The sequence below is a fragment of the Asterias amurensis genome, chromosome 3, assembly GCF_032118995.1.
Source record: "Asterias amurensis chromosome 3, ASM3211899v1".
Taxonomy (NCBI): Eukaryota; Metazoa; Echinodermata; class Asteroidea; order Forcipulatida; family Asteriidae; genus Asterias; species Asterias amurensis.
The window spans coordinates 21,184,291-21,211,176 of record NC_092650.1 but is presented as its reverse complement, the minus strand read 5'-3'; the positions used below and the strand labels follow the sequence as shown (position 1 = coordinate 21,211,176).

The 26,886-nt window shown below is 38.1% G+C and overlaps 1 protein-coding gene across 1 annotated transcript; it reads left to right on the top strand.

The window, feature by feature from the left end:
* Nucleotides 1-1,188: 1,188 nt before the first annotated feature.
* LOC139935300 (uncharacterized) lies at nucleotides 1,189-26,886 on the top strand. The gene is made up of 16 exons (XM_071929825.1): nucleotides 1,189-1,618; nucleotides 13,388-13,636; nucleotides 14,727-14,836; nucleotides 15,759-15,850; nucleotides 16,795-16,824; nucleotides 17,289-17,381; nucleotides 18,426-18,545; nucleotides 19,024-19,050; nucleotides 20,107-20,277; nucleotides 20,848-20,973; nucleotides 21,509-21,567; nucleotides 22,072-22,178; nucleotides 22,670-22,890; nucleotides 23,358-23,616; nucleotides 23,932-23,981; nucleotides 24,443-26,886. The coding sequence occupies exons 1-16, from the start codon at nucleotides 1,331-1,333 to the stop codon at nucleotides 24,487-24,489; spliced, it is 2,049 nt and encodes a 682-aa protein (XP_071785926.1). The 5' UTR covers nucleotides 1,189-1,330; the 3' UTR covers nucleotides 24,490-26,886.

The following is a 26,886-nucleotide window of genomic DNA, read 5'->3' as shown; positions in this document are numbered from 1 at the left end:
GTAATTACCAATAGTGTCCACTGCCTTTAAGCGAAAGTGTAAAACGTTTTAAAATGTTTTATCGGTTTTCACTATTTTCTCGTGACCCAGACAGATCGATCACAATCTTCTACAGGTTTGTCAGTTTATGTATTGGTGGATTACATAAAGTGCTTACACTGCCAAAACACTTTATTTTTTGCATTGTTCGAATAAGTTATGATTTCTGAGAAGAAAACAAAATGCGTGATGGTATGTAAGGCCGGGTGTTAAAGGCACTGGACACTAATGGTAACTACTCAAATTAATTGTTACTTAGAGCTTGTTAAAGACAGTGGATACTATTGGTAATTGTCAAAGATTAGTCTTGAGTTCACAGTTGGTGTATCTCAACATAATGCTTGAAATAAAAAACCTGTGAAAATTTGAGCTCAATTGGTCGTCGAAGTTGGGAGATAATAATGAAAGAAACAACACCCTTGTTACACGAAGTTGTGTGCGTTTAGATGGTTGATTTCGAGACCTCAAGTTCTAAATCTGAGGTCTCGAAATCAAATTCGTGGAAAATTACTTCTTTCACGAAAACTACAACACTTCAGAGGGAGCTGTTTCTCACAATGTTTTATACTATCAACCTCTCCCCATCACTTGTAGTCAAGAAAGGTTTTATGATTTTAATTATTTTGAGTAATTACCAATAGTGTCCACTGCCTTTAAAAGTATAAAACATTGCGAGAAACGGCTCCCTCAGATAACGTAGTTTTTGAAAAAGAAGTAACTTCTCACTAAAATGTTTGAATAGAATTCGAGACCTCATCAGCTTGGGTCACGAATTCAAGCGACCGTCTGAAACCAAACAACTTGTGCGACAAGGTTTTATTTTTTCCTTTCATTATTCTCGTGCAACTTCGACGAACAATTGAGTTTAGGTTTGTTATTATGGATATGTTGGGAGGTCTACACCGAGTTGAGGAGAAAACTAGTCTTTGACAACTACCAAAGGTGTCCAGTACCTTTAAATACTGCACTTCTGATTCAACCAACCTATTTTTTTGTCTTCATACAAATGGCTGTATACGTACTTTCTATTGACGAAGCATCATTTAGTCTTGCGTGACCATAGGGACATCGTGTGGATCTCTGTTAACAAAAGACGGCAAACAATGCCTTTAAATAAACCGTACGGCGTGCAAGGCGTGACTTGTTGGCGATAAGTCAGTGGGGTATTATAATGTCTTGCTTCGGTGCAGATCCAAGCGACCACGAAGTAACTCTCTAAACATGTTTTAGAATGATTTAACCTACAAAATATTTGGAAGTCAACACTGGTTTAAACTCATCGACTTTCAAAATGTTGCGACCGTTTGGGGTAAAACTCATACTTCTCGCTACAGTACTGTACTTAGTATTCTTCGTAGGGATCCAAGCATCTGCGAGAAACATTCGCCTCTCCAATAAGTCATTCTTTGACTTGGGTCACGGAGCGGTTCCTGGTGATGAGCCCGGTCATCAGGGCCATCGGGAGAGGAGGACCGCTACATCGGCCGACCTCTCCGCTGATGAAATCGCGGACTTCTTGGACAAACATAACGAGCTACGGGGACAGACAGTGCCGCAAGCTTCCAACATGAAGTTCATGGTAATTACCCTTGTGTCTTTTTTGTTAATTAATGTAGTTGTTACTATACTCGTTGTTGTTGTTACTAATACGATACTATACTGGTCCCGATGACCGGGCCCATCACCAGACACCCTCCCTATTAAGTTCCCCAGCGGAAGTTTCAGGAGGAAAAACCTACCTAGTACCAAGTAAAAAAGTGCAAACAAAAAACACTCGTTTGGTCCGCCATACCACTCTTGCAAAAAAGTCACATATTATGACGGACAACTCTTTTTAGAGTGAAAGACGGGTACTTTTAACTCGATTTACAGTGAAGTTCGTTCCAATTTCCACACAGAAAAAAAGGTAACACAGACTGTTTTCCACTCTAAAAAAGCAAAACTGACACCGCTCGGACAAGGGAGTGAACATTTTTTACTTGTGAACTTGTTTACATAATTACTGCAGCGCTAGACACACGGGGCAGCAAGATTTACTTACAAGGATGATCAAGTAAGCTATCAAGTAGCAAGATGACAGATTGATCAAAACTAGTATAGGCCAGCAAGCCCATGGTTTTCTGCGGATAGTTACAACATAATTATACCTCCCTTTTTGCATTGGTACGGTTGTCACTGCACCGATAAATGCCCGGTGAGCTATTTTTTATTTATTTTTCCAAACGACATGGAAATTATTTGGTAAAAGAGCAGGCTAATTTCATTATGACGTTATTTTAACGGAGAGAGCTAATTTTGACGGAAAGGAGAACAAAATAGTGCAATGTCGTTTTGGAAGAAAACAAAATCGCGCCCGTGGACAGCAAGTTTTTTGCTGACAAGGGTGAACAATTAAGTTATCAAAGTATCAAGATAGATTGGTATAGATTGGTCATCATGGTCATAACTAGAAGGGCTGAGGTCGACTCACAAAGAATAGTCCTGAGATATGTTGACAGGTTTGGCTAGTCCTATAGTTAGGATGAGTAACTCGTCCTAACTCGAGATATGACTAGTCTTAACTCTTAGAATCCACCCTAGGGGTAGATTTCACAAGGAGTTAAGACTAGTCCAGCAGATACTAAAAACTCAAGGCTAGTCTCCAGTTCAAGGTTTAATATGCATTTAATAAACAACTAGCGGGATGCCGCGCTTCGCGCGGCACCCCGCTAGGATATAAAAATCCTTTACACAAATATTTCGAAATGTGGGTGAGGGTGTTATACGCCTCTCTCAATATTTATGCATGGCGTCATAATTCTAACCCAAAATGAAGCTATTTCGCACGTCCACCACTACTTGCAGTGGCTGTACCCACCTCGTGTCACGTACCTTATGCATCTAGAAACTATAAGGCTCCCCCGTGAGCCTTATAGGGGTCTAATAAGTTGGGCCTCCCTAACGTTACACGTTTTTCAAATCAGCGTTGATAGGTGAAACTGACCGTTAGCCAGCAATAACTAAAGTTTCTTTTGTACTACACTACCAAAACTTTCTCCACACACTCAATATACATTCATAATGCTTGATTTCCTTTTTAAAAATTTCGTCAAAAATGACATTTTTACGTCCCACGATACATAGCGTTGCTACAGCACTATAAGTAAAGCGAGTTTTTGGAACATGCTGTGTGCCACAAATCTAATTTATCTACTGTTTTTTTTTCTTTTTTTTTCGGGGGGGGGGGCGGGGGCGGTAAGAGCGTAGGCCTCTTTTTAGTTTATTCTCAACTGAATTGGTCTTGTAAACTTTCTGGTCAATAGGCTGCATGTATAACGGGAGCACTTAACGTGAACGTCAAAAAAGTGTTTTGCAGGCAGAGATGCCAAGTCCAGAGGCCAGCTATGTGTGAGATTTTTCAAAGCTCAACCCCCATCCCCCCGGAAAAAAAATTGCCAGTTTAAGGAGGCCTTTTTAAATCGCCGCCCAACTTTTTTTTTTTATCAATAAATAAAACGATGTGAATGTGGACAAAAGGTGTTTCAAAATGCATCAAAAACCTCCTCAGAATAATTAAAACTCACTTGAGGTACACAGGAGATGTTGATGGTTAATGTGGAGGTTCGATTGTGTCAGATTATATCCTTCCAAACTTGAAAAAAATAGACTAAAAATGATGTCCAAAATCAATCGCTCACTTCTTCTGCCTGTTGTGTCTTCGCTAGTGGAGCGCATTTCAACGAATTTGCTAAAAGAATCGGAACAAACTTGTGCGCAATAAGCGTTTTGCGCTCTGCCGAATTTGAGCTGAACCTACTGGATGAGCAAAAGCGTGCGCAATCTGCATATTTGCGCTCTGTTTGTACAAATTTTGTACAAAAAATGTCGTTAATTTTTTTTCCCCGATCTCGCCCCAATAATGGTTGATGTGCGTGTGAGCGTGAGACAGAGCCCAAATGCGTGAGTCTCACTCCTAATGCGTGAGACTTGGGAGGTCTGGTTTTTTTCTATTTTTTTATTGTCACTTTGGGCTTATTGCATCTCGCGAAATTTGAACGACAAACGACACAATTTCTGACCGCGTTCATGTTCACGCTGCTCTAGGAACAAACCTCCATACATCCCATATCTCTGGAACCCTATATCGTACAAACTAAATAAAAACGATAAACTCGTCCCCACTCCATTTTCTCTAACTTATTTCACTTTCAGAAAGCATGTCAAGTCATGTTTAAGGTTTGTTACGTCCAGTTTGGGTCAATAGACAAACTCCTAAAAATGTACCCCATTCAGCCGCACGAGGTCTCTTTTGTTAATATTATCTCCATGAGTAACCAACCCGACGGGCCGATGGCTAAATTAGGCTTCAAAATGGATTTGGCAAAATGTACATTCTGAGACCTGACCGACACACTGCTCTAACCAATTTTGTGAATGGACTTATTCAAAAGGAAACTTAATGTCGTTTTGCTTAACAACTTTGACCAAATGCAAAGCAAAGTTCTTTTTTTACAGCTTCAAAACATGCCTTTGACGTACGTGTATAAGTTTCACCATAGAGTAAGGAATGGTTTCACAATTCTACCTCCATGGTTAAACTCTGAAACTGCAACATTATACCTCCATGAACAGACCGTATTGGCTCTTTGTGTAAGGCCCCCCCCCCCTCCAACCCCAAAATGTTATTAATTGTAAAGTTCCCTTAGACACCTTCCAACCTATAGCCGGCCCTACCCAATGTTTCCAAATTATTAAGCTTCCGTTTGATCCCAACCTTGTTCATCATGATAATTCTCACGCCGTTTGGAAGTGAATGCTTTTTTATAAATATTATCCATTTAATCTTTTCAACAAATGAGTCACCCGCAGAAGGATTTCTAGGAAGTCTGATAACAACGTCGACCAGTGGTTGACACATGGTCGCCTGCGAAACATCAATCTACGGTACTTCATCCATTCAATGCAAATTCGGTCAAATTCGTGAGATTGTTTCGGGTTTGTCCTGGCACCCAGCCTCTTCGACCCTTTCGACCCTGCGCGACAATGAATGAACCAATCCGGAGAACCATGCTTAGTACAACACGAAAGTAACCTGACCAAAAAGGGCGGATCGAATGGCGGGTGGGCGGTCAAGGGGCAATGAATGAACCAATCCGGAGCACCATCTGCGAAACACTGTCCAATGAGTCACCTGTCAGAAAGATTTCTAGGAAGTCTGGTAACAACATCGACCAGTGGTTGACGCACGGTCGCCGCCCAAACTTCCTCCAATCACATGACTTGTAAGTGCGAGTTTGGATCCGGGTTTTGCAGACTTGCAACCCGACGTCTGAAACCACACAAACGTATTGAATTCCACACAAACAACCGTGTTGGATTCCACAAGGATGCCATACCACTGGACCTTCTAATTTTCAATCCAAGATGGCGCAGGTTACGCTTTTAATAGTATAGATTATGTCAAAATTAGAGCTCAATTGGGCAGCGAAGATGCAAGAGAATAATGAAGGGAAAACACCCTTTGATTTCATAGATGTTAACGGCTTCAGCTGTAGTATGTTTTTACATCTTTCTCAAAAACGTTATTGCAGAGGGAGTCGTTTCTCACAATGTTTTATACTATCAACAGCTCTCCGTTGCTCGTTACCAAGTAATTTTTATGATAACAATTATTTTGAGTAATTACATATGGTGTTTTGCTCTTAAATAATAAAGGTTTGACAGTTAAAGAATTTGAGTACTTTTTGTCCACAGATACATTAAATATAAACCGTTTGAAGAAAATGATAGTAGAAAGCGTATATTAGAATTTCAGTTGCTGAAATGCTGTAGTTTATGAGAAATGAATTAACGATGTCATGAAAACACGTTTTTACATGCTAAAATAACTTTCGTCTCATGATCACTGAGACGAAAATTATTTTCATGACATTGTTTACTCATTTCTCAAAAAGTGCGTCACCTCAGCAGGTAGTATATCGGGGAAGCTTTCTAATATCATATCTTTAAAGACACTGGACACTATTGGTAATTGTCAAAGACCAGTCTTTTCACTTGATGTATCTCAACCTATGCATAAAATAACAAACCAGTAAAAATTTGAGCTCAATCGGTCGTCGAATTTGCGAGATAATAATGAAAAAAAAAAACCCTTGTCACACGAAGTTGTGTGCTTTCTGATGCTTGATTTCGAGACCTCAAATTCTGAACTTGAGGTCTAAAAATCAAATTTTGTGGAAAATTACTTCTTTCTCGAAAACTATGACACTTCAGAGGGAGCTGTTTCTCACCATTTTTTATACCAACAACCTCTCCCCATTACTCGTAATCAAGAAAGGTTTTATGATGATAATTATTTTGAATAATTACCAATAGTGTCCATCACTGCCTTTAATCTGTGTAAATTTAGTGTAAATTTTTAGACATTGTGATTTTTTTCCCCCTACAAATAGTACATAGATCATTTATGCGTGACTATACCATAATGGTTGTTGTTGCACAATATTTTGCTCAATTCTCTCCTTTTTCCCAGTGTTCTTGTTTGTTTGTTTGTTTTCTTTCATCGAATCCTTTTTATAGGTTTTCCCAGTAAAGCCATACAATTCAGTGTTGTTGTTATTACCCAAACTTTATAACTTGCGTATACTATCAATGGAACTCCAGTTTGCAAAACAAGTTTACCTTTTTATACTTTTCGGGATATATACTGTACGGGTACTTTATATGATCTTTGATCAACCAATGGAACTATGCAACAACAAGTTAATAAAACTGGTAATAACAAGGAAGCGGCGTTCAGTATTAAGTAAAGAACAATAAAACATGGCGTGTTATGGTTAGGCTCAGATGGAGTCGTTTCTCAAAATGTTTTATACTATCAACAGCTCTCCATTGCTTAATACCAAACAACTTTTTATGATAACAATTATTTTGAGTAATTACAAATAGTGTTTTGCCATAAAAATTGCTTTTAAATATTATTTTGAGTAATTACAAACAGTGTTTCGCCTTTAAACATCCAGATGCTTGATTTCGAGACCATTTCTCACAATGTTTTATACCATCAACAGCTCTCCATTGCTTGTTACCAAGTAAGTGTTTAAGCTATCAATTATTTTGAGTAACTACCAACGGAGTCCAGTGCTTTTAAGGAATCGCTGAAGCGTTCTTTCTTTTTATATGTAAAGTAAATGCCTCTAGGCCTGCACGAAATTCATTAAAAATAATCACGTTCAATACAGCTGTATCAACAATAAGTTCATTCCCACGAAAATTATAACACTCGACACGGAGTAGTATAAGTATTGATGGTGGTCGAGGCACTTAAAAATAGACAACAACAACAACGTTGTTTGATGTTGCCAAGGTTACAATACAAAGTCTTGATTAAACCTTTGTGGAAGGGCGTTAACGACGATATGTGTTTGACGGCCATTCCATTAAGCCGTCATAAACGCAGGTGGTGACGGCCAGGGGCTGTTAAATATGTTCCTTAACAAATAAAATAATTATAATTCATATCGCGTTGACACTTCTATACAAATCGATATTCATGTCTAAGTGGAAAATTACATGATTGGCTAACGAAACAGCTGCCGGCAGTGTAAGCATCATATTATATTAACTGACAACCCTGTAGAAGTTTGAGATCGTTCTGCATACGTCACAAGAACAAATTGTGAAAACCGACATCGATTTAAAAAAAAAAAAAAGGGGAATAATACACCCACTGAGCGATACACTCCAAACTGGACTTTAGAATAATTTGATGTAGAGTATAGAGTTGAGTGAAAGGATGTCTTTAGCCGACGCCTTCTCGGGAAACTCTGATGGTCGTACTCTCATCTCACTCTAAATTGGTCTTATTTATGAGGTATTTATATTCTTTAATTACCTCTAGAGGAGCACCTTTTCGGGTCTTAAGGGTACTGCCCAATGAGTTGATTGCTGAGTTGAGCTGTAGGCAGGCAGTTTTTTGTGCCTGGTTTTACTGTATTCCTCATCAAATTATGACATCTCAGATAGAAATAAACAAAACAGTGCAACGCAATAGTGAACACCATTTTTATGCTAACAATTATTTCCAGTACTTACCAATAGTTTCCAATGCCTTTTATACACATTGAAAGTTTGACAGATAAAGTATAGGGGTTTGTAATCCTTAGATGGATTAAACGACCTTCCCACACGTCAAGTATAATTTGTTACCCGTTGTCGGTTTTTTACAATAGCTCCAAGGCTGCATAGTGAACCGCCGTTAATTAGACTTCATTCATGCAAGACATGTTTTCTCTCTCGGTTGATTGCTTTAATTAACACTAAAAGTTATGTAAATAGTAAAGTGCCTACGTCTTCGAAAGAAGAATTTGATTCTCACCTTCAAGGGTATGGGCACTTTCTGTAGGACTCAAAATGTGGGTAATTTTGACACAGGTTTCGGGTCACTCTGACCCAGTAACGGGTCAGACCTTTCTGACCCGGAACCGGTTCAAGTCTAACACGTGGTTAGACTTGAAATGACCCGAAATGTTTGTCCAAATAACCCATGAAATGGGATAAAAACTACGGTTGCATAATCCGAGTTAAAATTACCTTCTTGTTTTACCACTTTCGGACCATGCAACCAGACCCGGAAACGGGTCAGGCCTCCTTAAACCCAGAATTTGGGTTAATACCGACCCAGGCCAGATCTAAGAGCGTTTGAGGTTTAATAGGAAGAAACTAGAAATAAATAGTAAACTTGCAGGTTTTGCAGGTTTTGTCTCGACGTTTCGAACAGTATACTCTGCTCGTGTTCAAGAGAATGTTTTAGGTTGTACATGTACACAAGTGGATACAAAACCTATACTTAAACATGTGTTAAAAATTCAAACAATGGTTTTAGAGTGTAGTCTTAATTATTTGGCTATGCTCGAAACAAAGGAAATGTATCCACCTTGTCGCAATGTTTTTTGAGCACAACCTTGTTTCATTCGCTAATCACGTTGATCGCGTTTTACTCTAAGTAAGGTTGTTCCTGATTGACATAAAATCCCAATAATCTGAGATCAGACCACACAATTGGGATCAAAACCAACATGCGGGCACTAATCCTTAAAGTTTATTCAAATAAATAATCCCCAAGCTCGTTGGTTGCTGCCTTTCTTTTGTTGAAAGGCTCGTGGGCAGACCTCATTATATCCATGTATTAAAATATCTGGTGATGTCTAGACCATTGAGGCAGAGTATTATTTAAAACATAGTACAGCTTCACCTTTCTTGTTTGGGTGCTTTAAAAGCACGAGGGTCCATTCCACAAAGAAGTAAAGCTCATAAGACACATACATGTTCAGTATCACCATAGCGATATGTATTGTGACATCACACTTCACTTAGCAACTACGATTGATTTGCAGTTACGATCAATCTTAGATCTTTGTGAAATTGGCCCCAGGACATTATTGTTAATCACTCAAAAATAATATTGTTAGCATACACACCTACTTGGTAGCGAGCAATGGTAGTGAGTTGTTGATGGTATACACCATTGCGAGACAAGGCCCCCTCTGAAGTAACGTAGTTTTTGAGAAAGAGGTAATTTCTCACTCAAGTACTACAAGACTTCAGCTAGCTGAAGCATTTTATTATCCATCTGAAAGAACACTAAGAAATGCAACAATGTTTTTTTTTTCTTGCATTATTATCTTGAACACTCGATGATCAATTGAGCCGAAATGTTCACAGGTTTGTTAGTGTATGCATAATGTTGGGATACACCAGGTGAGAATTCTGGTATTTGACAATTTATTACCAACTGTATCTAGTGCCTTCAAAGGGAAGATACACGTTTAGTAATCACTCTTAAATTCAATGGCAATAAAAACTTATGGTCATCCCAGGTTATCTTCCTTTTATTGTTTATCATTACCAGCCTTATCTGTTATTTTTACTTACTTTTATTTATTTTTAGATTTTTTTTTATTTTTTTTTATTCGATATTATTGTTTTACTATTGATGAATAATTATCTGCTTTTATTATTGCTTTGTGTACTATATTATGTTAAAGCTATATGCATAAATACCTCAGACAGTTTCGCTATTCATGTTGGTGGAGAGCGCGTCACGTGGGTGTGTATAAACGATTTTTTATGACCGGTAAAAAGTGTTAATTCATGGGCGTGACACGCGACCTTGCACCTGTTCTTATAGGACACGCCCAAATCATTCCCTTATAATGAGTTGTTTACCCGAGGGCGGCGAAGGGCTTTACCATTTGATAGCTGGAGGGGTGTTGTGTTGAAAGAAATCATTCAACAATTATAACTGTTGCATTTATTTTACTTTTGGACCAAAAAGTGATGATGATTTTGACCAAAAAGGTATGTATGAATTGGAATCAAAGTGTGTTGAATCGGTCCCCCCCAAAAAAAAAAACAAAAAACAACAACAACAACAACAACAACTGAACCTGAGAATCGTTACTGTCAGACATGTTTCTCAGATTGTGTGTTTCAATACGGTATTTTAATTATGCATCTAAACAGTATTGTCGAAGTCCCACACTTCGTGTATCACAGCTTATATATAAAATAACAAACCTGTGAAAATTTAGGCTCAATCGGTCATCGGAGTCGGGAGAAAATAACGGGAAAACCCACTCTTGTTTCCGCACGTTTCGCCGTGTCATGACATGTGTTTATTAAAATAAATCCGTAATTCTCGCTATCGAGAATTGATATTGTTCAATTAGCTGCAAGTGTGGAACCGTTTCCTCATAGTGTAATACTCCCTACATTATGTCCAGCACTTTCTCAGACAAAATTATATCGATTAAATAAATCTCAGTGCAAGGTGCATATGATGTTAAAGATGTGTGATTAGAACGCTGGTACAGTATTCAATTAGCTGCAAGAAGTGTGGAGCCGTTTCCTCATACAGTCTAATACCCACTTTAGAGTGGTCTGCACGTCCGTCGATTCCTCAACAATTCGGTTTATTAGTTTAACTTCTTCAGCACTGTGTTATATATCGATCTGATTTATATATCCTGTGTGTGGACAGGGGGGCTTTCTTTGTAAATAAAGTGTTGTTGGGTAAACAATTAGGTACGACCGCTGCATGCAAATGAATGAGGTTAAGAATGGGTTGTTTAAAGAAGAACATACAAGATCATGACTTCTAACGGTATATTAATGTAGATTGCTGTAAGCTTTTTATGTCGCTTATGTGCATCTTACTTTACAAAATATTGAACTCAATACACCTTCTTTCTCTTGCTATGGCATGTTCATATGAAAATCTTTGGGCTGTACATGGTGTGCATGGACGAGTTTTTTTAAGAACATAAAAGATCATCAATATGGACGTTTAATTCTTTTGACCGCTCAAAGCTTTTCTTTTACTTTTAGTTATGTACCTAACTTTTGAAAATATTGGATTCCGAAAGACTATTTCTATCTCTTGCGACGGCATGTTCACGCACCAAGACCTTTGGGCTATCTATTAATGGTATGCATGAATGATCTAGAACTATCTATACCTCATCAACTGCTTTATTGATTGCTTTTCTTCAAAAGGCTCCTTAGATTATGTTCCAAGCACCTTCTCAGACAAAAATAGATCGATTAAATAAATCTCAGCTCAAGGTAAATATGCTGTTAAAGATGTGTGAAAAGAACTCTAGTACAGTATTCAATTAGCTGCAAGTATTGAGCCGTTTCCCTATATAGTCTAATACTCCTATCGAGTAGTCTGCACGTCCGTCGATTCCTCAACAATTCAGTTTATTAGTTTAACTTCTTCGGCACTGTGTTATATCGATCTGATTTATACACTGTGTGTGGACAGGGGGGCTTTCTTGGTAAACAAAGTATTGTTGGGTAGACAATTAGGTGCGACCGCTGCATTGCAAATGAACACGTTTGGTGGGAGAGGGGTTTTGGGCAGGTGTCACATGGGGATTGTGTCCCCCAGCGTGTGTGTCCACAAAAGGCTTACGTGCGTAGAACAGTGTACTTCACCCATAGAGAAATAACGGGTGCGTTCGATTAGCTCCCCGTGTCGTCCCCGCGAAGCTCACTCCGATGAGACCATGCACGCCACTCATGAGCTAATCGAACGATCACACTCGCCCTCTCGTGGCGACGTCATGCACCTTCAGGCCACAGTGACCCACTCCACAGGCGGTGAGCCCCTGATGGAATGACGTCAAGGTATTCGAACATACCGGGGCAGACCGTGGTCGACCCAGGGAAGCTAAACGAACGCATGCACCCTATGCTTCATCCAAGTGGCACCTCGAATATTCGCGCGAGACTTGCATGGAAAAAGTTTATTCAAAAGAGAGCGCTAGCAGAGGATATTTATAGGGTGTGTACAACTTCAGACGCTCGAATTTAGACGCTTGATTTCGAGGCCTTAGATTTAGAATTTGAGGTCTCGAAATCAAGCGTCTGAAGCACACAACTTCGTGTGTCTAGGTGCGCCAAGGGTGTATTTTTCTTTCATTAATATCTCGCAACTTCGACGACCGATTGAGTCCCAAATTTTCAAAGGTTTTGTTATTTTATGCATAAGTTTAAATGAAGACTAGTCTTTGAAATTAACCAATATTTCTAGTGTCTTTAACAACACCCTGAGCAACTAAACAGCCAAAAGGGAATGACTCCTTCCCCTTTTGATATAAAGCTTTTGATATTATAACCCACATGCAAAATCTACGAAAGGGCAAACTGTTTCACAAATAATTAACTCAGCATGTATGTAATGCCTTAACCTAAAACAAATTATCATTTTATACACGGTTTGCTATTTTTGGTCGCATGTTATGATGCTTCGTCCTACGGTTGGGACGTAAAGCCGTTGGTCCCGTGTGTTGTGTTATACACGAAGATAACACGGTCCACTTATGGTGAAGAGAAGAAGTATGCCCCCCCCCCACACACACACACCCCGGTGTTTCTGGTTGATTTGCTGAACATGTGGGCCAACACAGTATCCTGAAAACCATTTTCATGGTGCTATGCAAAAGGAAGAGGTCTCATCATATTATGAGGGACATAGTTTGAAATATTATTTCAACCTATTGTCCCCATATTCTGCTGGATATGACTTTAAGCGTCTTGAGCGTCACTGAGTGACGGATAAGAGCGCTATATAACACCATGTAATCATAATTACAAACGAGTTGTGGCCGGGGCTGTTTTGAAAAGAGCATTGGGTTTCAACTTCGCTTCTGGTGAAAGCTTTCTCCAGAACCACCCCAGCTCATCTAGAGATTATCATGCTATGGTTTTACCGCAAACCTTTATCGTATTTCTACCATGCAGTTTTCAAAATCCAAATCACTTTTATTTAATTAATCTATACTTTTATTTTGCCCTTTTCCAGGTATGGGATGACACCTTAGCCACCATGGCCCAGCAGTGGTCTGACACGTGCACATGGGACCATGGCCAACCGGAGAACATCAGTCCCTTCTCGTCGCTCGGGCAAAACCTCTACATCTCTGGTTACGGTTCTCAATCCAATCGAGTAGACGGTGGTGGCGCTGTGCAGGCTTGGTACGACGAGGATCAGTTCTACACATACGACACAAATGCATGTCAGACGAACCAAGTTTGTGGCCACTACACGCAGGTATCAATCAAGCCTTGAATTAAAGGCACTTGACACTATTGGTAGTTACTCGAAATAATTATCAGCATAAAACCTTACTTGGAAACGAGTAATGGGGAGCTGTTGACAAACGGCTCCCTCTGGAGTATTACGTAGTTTTTGAGAAATAAGTTATTTTCCACGAATTTTATTTCGAGACCTCAGAATAAGATGTTGATGTGGTCTCGAAATCAAGCATCTGAAAGCACACAACTTTGTGTGACAAGAGTGTTTTTTCCTTCATTATTATCTCGCAACTTCGACGACCAATTGAGCTCAAGGTTTGTTATTTTGTGCTTATGTTGAGATACACCAAGTGAGAAGACTGGTCTTTTACATTTACCAAAGGTGTCCAGTGTCTTTACAAGATAGTGCTTATTTATTAGATAGGGTTTTATGGTGGAACGCATTATCTGGGCACTTTTTTGGTTTGGGTCAATTTGTCTGTGGACAATCAAATTGTGAAGCAAGTTGTTATACTCTACTTGTTTGGCTCTTCTTATACAAAATGGTGCAACAAATAAGCGGATTTCTAACTTAACAATCTCTCATCGCTATGTTCAAAACCTTCACCGTTCAGTGATTAAACCAGTAAATTCAATATTTAACGGTTTTGATACCTTTTGTAGATCACCATTTGTGGCATATCATCAATCTATAGTCACTGTGAATGAGTGTAATTTACCTGTATAAGTTGCAGCTTCATAGTCGTCAAAATTTTGAAAAAGAGTGAAAATCACAGAGCGATGTTTTCAGAGAGTCGCGTAATTACCAATACTGAATATGGTGTATGCTTAAAATAGTAGTCGACTTCTTGACGAATTCTTTTTTCTTGACATTGTTTTACAAATTTCTCAAAAAATACAGCGCATTAGCAATATTAGCATTATTTTAAGGGAAGCTGTCTTCCGTCATTATCTTCAATTCGTGTAAATTTAGTGTAAATCTACGGACACTATGTTTTGTGTAGTACAAAAAGCAGGGGGCTTCTCAAACCCTTTAACCAGATCGTGCCAACATAAAATTGTGAAACAATCCGGAAGTTTAAATTAGTCTGATTATTTATTCTCAGGTTGTGTGGGCCAATAGCTACGCAGTTGGATGTGCGATGTCATTCTGTCCAACGGCATCTGGAATATCATGGACCAATAACTGGATCGTTACGTGCAACTATGGTCCTCCGTAAGTCAAAAAATTACTAGATAGTTGACTCAGATATTGCAACCCATGTAAAAATAGAAACACAAACATCGAGGATACTTTGGCTGTTAATCAGCGCTTAAACGCAGCGGACACTAAATTACTCAAAAATTTTATTAGCATAAAACCTTACTTTGGTAACGACTAATAGGGAGAGGTTGATGGTATAAAACATTGCGAGAAACGGCTCCCTCTGAAGTGACTTAGTTTTCGAGAAAGAAGTAATTTTCCACGAATTTGATTTCGAGACCTCAAATTTAGAATTTGAGGTATCGAAATCAAGTACATGAAAGTACACAACTTCGTGTGACAAGGGTGTTTTTATTTCATTATTATCTGAGAAGACTGGTCTTTGACAATTACCATTAGTGGCCAAAGTGTGTTTGTCAAGGCATGCAAGGTCAAAGTTACAACTGGCAGGCAACTGCCAGCCAGTTTCTTAACGCCGATATCCGGCGTAATTTACGAGTCTCCAATGACGTCAGACTGTTTGAGCCATACATTAATCTCTACTCAGAGATGTTGTTTGGGCGTCACACTTCGAGGCTTGAGAATAACGTCAGAGAGTGGCCTCTAGCTACAGCTCAATCCCTGTCCATTTTCACCTTTTACCTAGATCCATAAGCAGACGACCGAAAGTGCAGCTGCCGAACGTCACTTCGGACCAATCAAAACACATATAATAATTTTTTTAACGTCACTTCTATAGTTTATCCAATGAAGTGATTGTATTCAATGAAGTCGTTCTAAAAAGCAAGTCCCTGTCTTTGTCCTTGCTGATAAAGACAGGGGACCAGTCAATCACATTAATGCTGTACAACTAGTAACACTGAACACTAGGTGGCAGCAGACCAAGTTGTTAGTATCATTTGCCACTAAAAACATATACTCTGTTATTTTACAGTGGAAATTATGCCGGGACTAAACCATTTTTGACGGGCACACCTTGTACACAATGTGATGGAGGGATCGGCCAGTGTTATGCAAACCAATGCCGTAAGTATAGTGACCTTCAGAAACTCGTTTGGCAAGTCTCGCTATAAATAACCTGAATTAAAAAACTGTTTCCAAGTTGTGTGAGTCTTCATCGAGGGTAGCCTAATATTGTTTAAAGAAACATTACATAATTGCCTTTAGCTACACTCTATAAATTCTCGGGTCAAAATTGACCCAGATATGGATCACATGGATCCTGACCCAATTTAGAGTCAGTTTGACCCAGAAACTGTGTCAAATTAAGCCAGACACTTATCAAATTGACCCAGAATCCAAGTTCAATTCCACTTTCCGAATCAGCCTTATGACCCAGATGTATAATGTTGACCGTAGGTGCAGTCATACTTTTGACTGCTCTGTTTTACATGTTACCCTATACTTTGGAAGCTACTGCAATCTATCCGATGTTATATGTTTCGGATAACTTCTTTGTGACCTTGGTTTCCGGGCACGGATATGAGTCAGAACTTTTTATTTTAGAGTATTAAATGCAGTTTAAACTATTGGTAATTACTCAAAATAATTATTAGCATAAAACCTTACTTGGTAACGAGCTATGGGGAGCTGTTGGTAGTATAAACCATTGTGAGAAACGGCTCCCTCTGAAGTGCCATAATTTTCAAGAAAGAAGTAATTTTCCACGAATTTGATTTCGAAACCTCAGATTAAAAGTTTGAGGTCTCAAAATCAATCATCGGATAGCACACTACTTCGTGTGACAAGGGTGTTTGTTCTTTTATTATTATCTCGCAACTTCGATGACCGATTGAGCCCAAATTTTCGCAGGTTTGCAATTTTATGTATATGTTGAGATACAGCAAGTATAAAAAGACTGACAACTACCAATAATGTCCAGTGTCTTTAAGTATTTGTAGGTAGCTGATTAAAATGTTTGATGAATTCCTTAGTATTCTTTTTCTTATATTCAATGTCTACATATACAGGGCTATGTTCCACCCACTCTGAAGAATGCGGTAAGTTTTGAATAAGCATTTTGGACCTGAATTGAATCTGTTTGGAAATGTTCAGTTTGATTCTTGTTGATTCTTGTTCATTGTCCGTTTAGTCCTATATTATTTACAGTTTTTCCCCGTGTAAATTTCCATCTTTTACATTGCTTTCCATTGTTATTTAGCTGCCAATGTGTTGTTGTTTGAATATACACTGTTTTTCATTTGCATTCGGGATAAAGAATATATTAAGATGGTTTTTACACCGTATAATCAAATTCTGTGGGGGAAAAAAATCCGTTATGGCGTTGTTGGTGTTGGTTTGGGGGGTTTATTTATATAATTTATAGTCAGGTCTAAAATGTATGTATAGACTGTATAACTGTTGTGTTTTTTATTTGACAAGAATCAAAATGAGGTCAGATTAATTCATGGATGTATGGCATCGTATATTTATTTTTTCTTGATTGATCGATTGATTGGGCCAGTCTGTGCACAGGTTTGTGAGAACTGCGGGACGTTAGACAGCAGTGCCTGTTCGTGTTCCTGCCCGAATGGTTTCTCTGGATCCGATTGTGGAAGTAAGAATAACATCCATGTTGTTTTTTTGTTGTTGTTGTTATTGTTGTTTTTTTGCTTCAGGGGGACAAAACTAATGAGGCCTTTACATGGGTTCATGTATAATATTTAAATGCAGAAAGTTGTTTGTGTGGTTGGCTTCATCTCATTTGTTTGCCCATACACTTGAAACAGTATTTTGTTCCCACGAAATGGAAAGTTATTTTGTTCCCTCGAATTTATATTCCGTCCCCTGGGAATGGTATTTCATCCCCACGAGGGAACTTAATAGTATTTCGAGGTTACGAAATACTTAGAGGGAACAAAATATTTTCTTCAACCTTTCACATTTTCAATATATGTTTACCTGTCTCTTTATGGTCTCAGTACTTCTGAGCCACTCCATATAATTTAAAGTGGTATCAAAATTTGTATGGTATCAAAGATAGCTGCAAATATAAAGAGTTTATTGACTCTATACATCTTTAAAGTCCTAGGCAGAGTGTGATACAGCGGCCTGGAAACAGTGTTGAGTGTTTAAACACAAATGCTGTATCCACTGTTTAAATCTGTTTACAATTATAAACATGCTTATCATTTTGCCACCTGCTTAAACTTCTCGTAAAGGATTTAAACACACACAATGCTAAACATGTTTCAGGTTATACATGTGAAAAAGTGGGAACAAAACTTATGCTTATAGGTACTCCAAATATTGTTTTTACATACAGTGGGAGCGTTCGGCATAGTTTCCCTGGGTCGACCCCGCGGTGCTCACTCGGGTGCGCCCAATTGCCATGCGCTAATCGAACGATCACACTCGGCCTCTCGTGGTGACCGCGCATGCACCTCGGGTCACCCCCCTAGTGACCAACTCCACAAGTAGGGCATTTGGGGCTGATCCGGGTGAGCCCCTGGAATGACATCAAAAGCTGTTCGAACGCACCGGGGACAGACTGGGGTCGACCCAGGGAGGCTAATCGAACGCACCGTAGTTTTTACTCCCCACACACCTTTTGTAGCACCTTATATACATTCAGTGGTAACATTTTTGTGTACGATTTCAGCGGTGTGTGAGAACACCCATAACTACTGCGGAGCTAATCCTGGCTGGCCCAAGAGTTGGTGTGATGATGATCATAGCTACGTGCTGACTAATTGCCCTGCACTGTGTGACCTATGCGAAGGTGAGTTCATACGTTTGACTACTTCTAACAAAAGCCGAATCGTTTAAAGGGAAGGTACACGTTTGGTAATTACTCAAAACAAATAGTAACTTAAAAACTGTCTTGGTATTTAACGAGCATGGAGAGCTGTTGATAGTATAAAACATTGTGAGAAACGGCTCCCTCTGAAGTAACATAGATTTTGAGAAAGGTAAAGTCCTTTATTCCTATCTGAAAGCACACAAATCCGTCCATTTCTATTTATTTTCTGTATATTGTCTTAAGCATTTCTGTTAAACCTGTTGTCTCACATCAAAAGCAAAGTTGGCTGAGTTTACACATTGTTTGTTTTATCTTTGTTTCAATATTTTTACTGTTTGCGAGCATTTGAATTACCTTTTTGGGGATCTAAAAAAGATTATTGTATTGTGTTGTATTGTATATTTGATATTTTTTTATAATAAGTATTTTTAAATTTGTCTTTTGTATTTATATACAGCTGATCAAGATCCAGGATATTCCTGCGGTATGTATTTAATAAAAATAAATTTAGCAAGAATTTTCTGCCTTTAGATATTTTCCATTATATTTTGTAATGAACAAATCATATTTTTTTCTCCCCTTATTCTTGATGGGTTATACAAGTCAAAAACCTTGATTTTACTAACAGCGAATAAATCTTTATTCATAAACACCTCATATAGTTTCGCTATTCCTATTGGTGGAGAGTGCGTCACGTGGGTGTGTAAAAACCTTTGTTTATGACCAGTAAAAAATGTTGAAACAGAGGCGTGACACGCGAGTTTGCACCTGTGCTTATAAGACAGTTTCTTCATTCCTATTGGTGGAGAGCAACGGCCGAGACAGTTGTGCCACATCACGCGATACGCGCGACGCGCACAGAATTCCCTTATAAGGAGTTGTTTACCCAAGGGCCTTGACTGATCCTTACCATTTCATAGCTGGAGGGGTGTTGTGTTGAAAGAAATCATTCAAATATTATAATGTTTGCATTTATTTTAGTTTTTGACCATAAGTGTTCATGTTTTTTGACCGAAAAGGTATTTATGAATGGGAATCAAAGTGTGTTGAATAGGTTTGCAACTAGTGGTTGAACCCACCGAGGCTTGGTTCTTGATAATTTACCTCGACTTCGTCTCGGTAAAATTATCAAGAACCAGGCCTCGTTGGGATTAAACCACTAGTTGAAAACCTTTTCACCACACATTGATTCCCTTATTTAAACTATGTCAAAATACAAATCAGTATAATGGTTAGGTTCACAAATCTTCTTTAGATCCTTAGTTCTTTGCAAAAACAAACTCGGGGAACGTCCACTATAACACAAATTGATAAATAAATATAGATTTATGTCGTGATGTCTTCGGGAGCTACTGAGTGGGTGTATATTGTACTGTTTGCTTCTTTTGTTTCCTTTTTTATGTTTGATGACAAGTAAATTATAATAAAACTAATGGTGTTATATCAACAATTCAGAATAAGGAATAGCTTGTTCATAATTGTTACAGTTTACAAAGCGTTTAAAAATCAATGGATTTTATTTTCATCTGTGAAAGAGTAGACCCGTCAACAGCAGGTCCTGCACAGACGAACGCTGCGACTACGGTTGCGGCAACCACCCAACCCACTGCTACCAACTGTCCATCAGTTACTTGCTCTAACGGTGGCACTTTCGATGCATCGTCCTGCGAGTGTCAATGTTCACCCGGGTACCAGGGAAGCACGTGTCAAAGTAGGTACCACCTCCAGGCCTGTATGTTTTGTCTTTAAAAGGGCAAGGGCACCAATGCGTTTTCTCCTCGCAGACGTGCCAGGTAAAATCCATTGTGCTCGCTCATGTGCGCACGTTTAGAACTATGTAAACAATGGAAATTTACCCGGTAAGTCTGCTGCCACCTAGCGTTGGAAAGTCTCCTATTTCCCTCGTTGCCTCAGTGAAGTATCAGGCCTGCATTTCATTAAATATAAGTTTTTCTGGATTGTTGATAATCAAGAATTGAGAGGTTAGTTTTTACAAATCCAAAAATAAAGAAATTTTACTTTGCATATATTTTTCAGTTGATTCTGTTTCACTCCTACGCTAGGAGCTTCTTCAGACTGGTGACCATGTCCAACGCTCAACTGCCTTAATACCTTTCTTATAGTAACACGTAACTAGCTAAAGTAAAAACGAACATCTTGATTCAAAAGTACGAAGTTTCGATGCGAACGCTGTTTTTTTAATTTTTAATTTTTTTATTTTTCTCAAACAAATTCTGTTTACTATTTTGTTCCCATCTTTCTTTCGATTGTGCTTAATTAGCTGCTCTGACGACACAAGCACCAACAACCGCATGTCCGTCCCTGACTTGCTCAAATGGTGGGACGTTTGATTCATCATCGTGTGCATGCCAATGTGCATCCGAATACCAAGGCGACACTTGCCAACGTGAGTATCCTGTGTTTTTAGTTGATTGCTGAGGCTGCCTTATGGACTCACTTGCGCCCTGTCGAGTTTCGGTCTATAAATGTTCCCAAACTTATGAGAAGAACACACAAAGGTGTTCCCAAGAGACTGGTGCTCACAACAACTCTATCAAAAAATGTTCGAAACCAGACACAACAAACGGGATGCTGAGGCAATTGTCAATTTGTCCAGATGTGTAATAGAGTATAGAAGAGATAACAATATGGAATGAATAATAACAAGACCAAGGTATAAGAAATGTGCACAGGGTAAAACTTATAACAAATGAAACTATTATTTTGTAAACGATGCTAAACTTTTATCTTGAAGGGAAGATACACATCGAATTGGGTGTATTTGCCTTGCTCAACTTTTATTTTAAGCTGTAAAAATCTCTTAAATTGCACTCAATTCTTTCTCAGGTGATTCATGAATAGTGACTCAGAAACAAGGACAATTATTTTGCTACAAAAAAATTGTGGTATTAACAACATTATGTTAATGTTTTAATCTGCAGATGAGCGGGAACAAGCACGGTACGGGGTAATCGTCATCCTTCTAGCCGATATCAATGATGTGAGTGGAATTTACTGACAATTTTTTATTGTTTAGACAGCGTTTGTTACCCTTTGTTATGACGGCGGGCTGCATTCCGGGAATGCTCCATTAAGAAGGAGGCTTTAACAAGTACATCCTTTTCATCTGACAACTAACACCTGTTTTCTCTATGTTGGCCAAACTGCTATTCCGATCATTGGACTTAATATGTCCTTGATATCATATCTGGAATATTCCACACATCCAAGAGGGGGGGGGGGAGATCTGAGCAGGTCCCGGGGTTGTGTCCGGATTTTTTAGGGGGTGAAAAACATGATCACTCGTTTATACTTCGTGCACAAAATAGTACATATAAAGCAGGCTACATGTATTTATATATAATAAAAACAGCACCAAACTATGAATCTCTTTTGAAAACGTTTTAACGGGAGATTAGTGACTTGTCACTTTTTTCTACAAGGATTCTAATAAAATATGGGGGACTAAAAAGAACACTGAATTTGATCTTGTTTTTACTTTTAGTGGGACTACATAGAGCCATATCTTATACGCTTCATTGCCTACATAGTGACGTCATTCTGTAATGATAGGTTTGAACTTTGCTGTCCTGGTGAGGGATCCAAAAACACGTAAGTCTGTAATTATGTCTGTCATTTGCTGAAAGAATTGGAAGAATTTCGAAAGTAACTTTTTCAACTCAAACTTTTGTTTCCGCATTGTAAAATGTACAAAACAAGTAATGTTAGAGAAGGTCAATTGAACACGTATTTTTTTTAATAGAAATAAAAAATAAAAATACATGAGATAGAATGAAGCAGACTGAGGCAAATATTGATACAGCGTTCTTGAGTAGGGTGGAATCATATGACCTTGGAGTTTTTTTTGTTATTTATATTTATATATATATATATATATATATTTTTTTTTTTTTTTTTTTTATTATGGTTTTTTTATTCGCTGGACTGGCGGCCAAGCAGGCCGAAAAAGTACATTTTACAAGTAAAAATAGTTCGTTTAAAAAAATATACTTATATTTTGCAGTTTTTTTTTTTATGATCGTATAATTTGTATTTCTAATTTCCAAGTTGTAATATCAGAATATTAACCTTTATCAAACCAGAGCTGATATGTTGTCTTATGTGAACGAAACCCACACCGTCACGGCGAGCGGTTACCCCGAGCCATACTCGAGTGACTCCGATGCCTTCTTGGTCATGTTCTTGGTCACGCCGCCAGCTACTACGGAACTGTGTAGTGCGGGGTCGACGGGACGCAGACGGCGTGAAGCCGAAACCTTGCTGGACTGGGGAGGGCGGCATACGATTCGAAAGCGTGCAACAGGTGAAAGAATCACTCGGTTGCTTTGAAACCCTTTGGGGAAATCATAGAGTCGGACAACTTTATAATAGGATGAACAAATAACTGAATGGCCGATCACATACCTATCAGTTTTGTACAGTATTTTGCAACTTTCTTTGACACTGTTTTGAAAAGAAAAGTAAGAAATCAGTTCATCAGCTGAAAAGTTGCATGCGTGTAGTGTTAAGTTTAAGTATTTCATTGTTTTTCATAATTATTTGCAAATCAAAGTGGGATTTAGCCGTCCTTGATATTAATGATACACTGGATCATTTAACACATCTAAGGGGGGGGGGGGGGTGTTCCCAGAGTTGTCGTTTTTAATGAAATGTTCACAGGTTAGATTCGCTATTATCTACATTTGGATTGAAGCAATCGAATTGTCCCACAAACTAAATAATTATATTCTGTGCGTTGAATTAACATAACGCGTTTATTTTCTGTTCCAGGGCCATATTTGGACCAGGATGTTCTACTTGAAGCCATCGAGGAGAACATGGACAATCTGACCATGTCACTTTCGTCGTTGAATGTCAGCGTGTCTGTTCAAGGAGTAGAAGCTGGCCAGGAGGAGCCCGTCGCTACGGTGGTACCGTCTACCGCTGCGCCAGCCCCCACGGGTATCTCCACTGCAGTCATCATAGCTATCGTTGTAGCAGTCGTTGTTCTGGTGGCTTTTATCGTTATGGTTGTTGTTGTTTGCATGAAGTAAGTAAACAAAATCATACAAATTCTCTTAATGTTACTCTCTTAATCTAAAAGAGTGACAATTTCACTCTTGTGTATGAGTGGTGTCAGTTTCGCGTTTTTTGAGACTGGTAGTCAATCTGTGTCAGTCTTTTTTGAGCGAAACAAACTTCACTCTAAATCGAGGTGATAGTATCCGCCTTTCACTGTAATAAGGATTGTCTGCTGTATGACGCTATGAAAGAGTGGTATTGCGGACTTACATTAACGAGAGTAAACTATAAACATGATATTTTAGAAAAGTATTTGATAATTTTGTTTTGTGTCACCTTTCAGGGTTTCAAAGAAGTCGAAGATTGGACCGGATAAGAAAAATCAGAAGACAAGTAAGTAGACATTTGTTTGCTAACTAAGATCTTAAAGTGGAGGGCAATTGCATTATCATGTTTTTTTGTTTGTTTTTGCAAGCTTGCCCAAAACAGTTAGGCTATATCAGTGCAATTCTAGCTATATCACAGAGCCACAATGCATTATATAATTCTAAAGAGGGGCTACGAGAATAAAAACGGTATAATGCGAAACAACTTCAGAGAAGCTAAAAGTAGGAGGGAACCATGCGAAAGGTAGGGAAGGAGTAAAAAAAAAAAAAAAAAAAAAAAAAATGTGAACATAGCTGCTTCTGTCTGCAATTATATTAACAATACTGTTTAGGTTATTGTTTTTCCTATAATTAAGCGACATGCTTGGTACATGTTTAGAAGCTATGTAATAGGAATGTAATAGGAATGTTATTGTGTTATGTAAATCTATCTAATCTATAACAAAATTGATTCCAAACTATTTCCAGACAACAACACTGGCCGTGATAACATTGGCATGGACCCGGTAGCCTAGAAGGTTGGTGTTCATTGGCAAAGAATCGTCGGGTATGTGGAGACGAGTCGGCGATAACATCACCTTATGTGATGCAATCTATAAAAAAAACCTCCTGGGTCAGAATTGACCTGGTTCCTGGTCATAATTGACAATGTTCCTGGTCAGGATCGACCCTGTTCCTTGTTAGAATTCACCCGGTTTCAGTTCTTGGTCATAATTTACACAGTTCATGGTCAGAAGTGGTATAATTGACCGGATTTCTGGTCAGAATTGACCCGGTTTCTGGTCATAACTGACCCGGTTCTTGGTCAGAACCTATTTCGGTTCAAGTTTGGATTATATACCCGGTTCTTGGTCAAAAGTTACCCGGTTCCTGGTCAGAATCGACTCGGTTCCTGATCAGAATTGACCAGGTTCCTGGTCCTTATCGGATGCTGCATCAGCTTTACAGTCTTAAGGGGCATTTCTAAAAAAAAACATTCCGGGTCATATTGACCCAAATGTGGGTCAGACCCCACTGGCCTAAAATCTGTGTCAGTTCTGAACTGAGAGTATTTAGAGTGTATCAGAAAATACTGTCAGATATGTTCTTCAAGTGTGTGAGTATTATTAGAAATAGACCTTGAAGAAAATGTCTTTCCAAAAAGTCAGATAGTGTACAGATATTTTTTATGCACAGAACGTATATTTCGTGAGTCACAACATTCCTAATTTTCCTATAATAAACAATTTTGTTTTGTGTTTTTTAATCTTATTATTTTTTACTAGAAAGTAAACACTTTTAATACTGAGATAAAAACATAGTTCCCTGCAAAAGAAAATAATATAACGCTTCTTATTTATTTATTTATTTATTTATTTATTTTTGTTTTTTTACATACGGTTAATAATATTTACAGTTTAACTTTATGTTAACGAAAGATACACTGTGGTTTTATTACAAATTATTCATAGTATGTTTTGTTTTAGTCCGTCCAATCGTTTTTTGTTTTTTTTATCTCTCTTTCAAATTCAATTTTGTTTAGGTTTTTTATCGTTTAAAGGAAAGGCATGCACTTAGCAGTCACTCTTAAAGGCACTGGACACTATTGGTAAATACTCAAAATAATTATTAGCATAAAAACTTACTTGGTAAAGAGTAACGGAGAGCTGTTGATGGTATAAAACATTTTAAGAAACAGCTCCCTCTGAAGTTGTCAGGAGTAGTTCCAAGAAAGAAGATATTTTCAACGAATTTGATTTCGAGACCTCAGATTAAAAATTTGATTAAGAATTTGAGGTCTCGAAAGTCAAGCATCTGAAAGCACACAACTTCGTGTGACAAGGGTGTTTTTTCTTTCTGTATTATCTCGTAACTTCGATGACCGATTGAGCTAAATCTTTCTCAGGTTTGTTACTTTACGCATATGTTGAGATACAGCAAGTGAGAATAGTCTTTGACAATTACCAATAGTGTCCAGTGTCTTTATAACTAATGGCAATAAGAACTTGGTCATATAAGTACAGAAGCTTTCGATTTAAAGACTGGTTTCACTTCCAAGAAGTGTGGTACTTGAAAAATAGTCTGTTCTTATCCCCTTGAATTTCAATCTTGAAAACGTTACTAATGTCAGATAATTGCTTCAGATATTTTGTCTTATCTCAACAAATGTGACCACATTGTTCAAGTTATTTTTATTGTAGTAAACATTTAGATTGGATTAAAACGTTTTTTAAAAACAAGGTTTTTAATTGGCTTTAATATAGGTTTTCTCGGTCAATTTCGGAAAATGAGCAGCCAATTTAACCTCCAAGCTATTTTATTTCGCGCGAAATCGAATGCAACTGAAAAGGATCATTCGATTTCGTTTTATGAGTATTCAAATGTAATGTTGCGTCATTCGATTTAACAAAATAATCATTCAATTTAACAAAGCATTATTCAAATTCACAGACGCTTCTTGAGGCGTGTGTGCCACGAAAACGAATCACGATACGCTAAATTGAACGGAGTGCAAAAGCAATTTGACTCGAATCAAAACGAAATTAAATGGCTGAATTCTGAATTCAAACGCAGTACTAACTGGAAAGGCCAAACAGCTTTAATTCGAACACATGAAAATGAAACTGACTGCTCATTTGCCGAATTCGACCGAGAAAACCTATAGTGAACAATAAATGGTTCACACACACATATAACAAAAAACACTATGAATGTTACTTAAATGTTTACAATTTAAAGTTTAAAATAGTGTGGTCAATGTACGGGTTAAGGGGATGATTGTTTAAAAAATTGTTGTTGTTTTTTATATCAGAAAGTAGCAATATACTTTGTATTTTATTTTAAATATAAGATTTATTTTTTCAGCTGCTTAAAAATGACTCTTAAAAATCATTAGCTTTATTTTTTAACTTGTAAACTTAACCAATATTAAA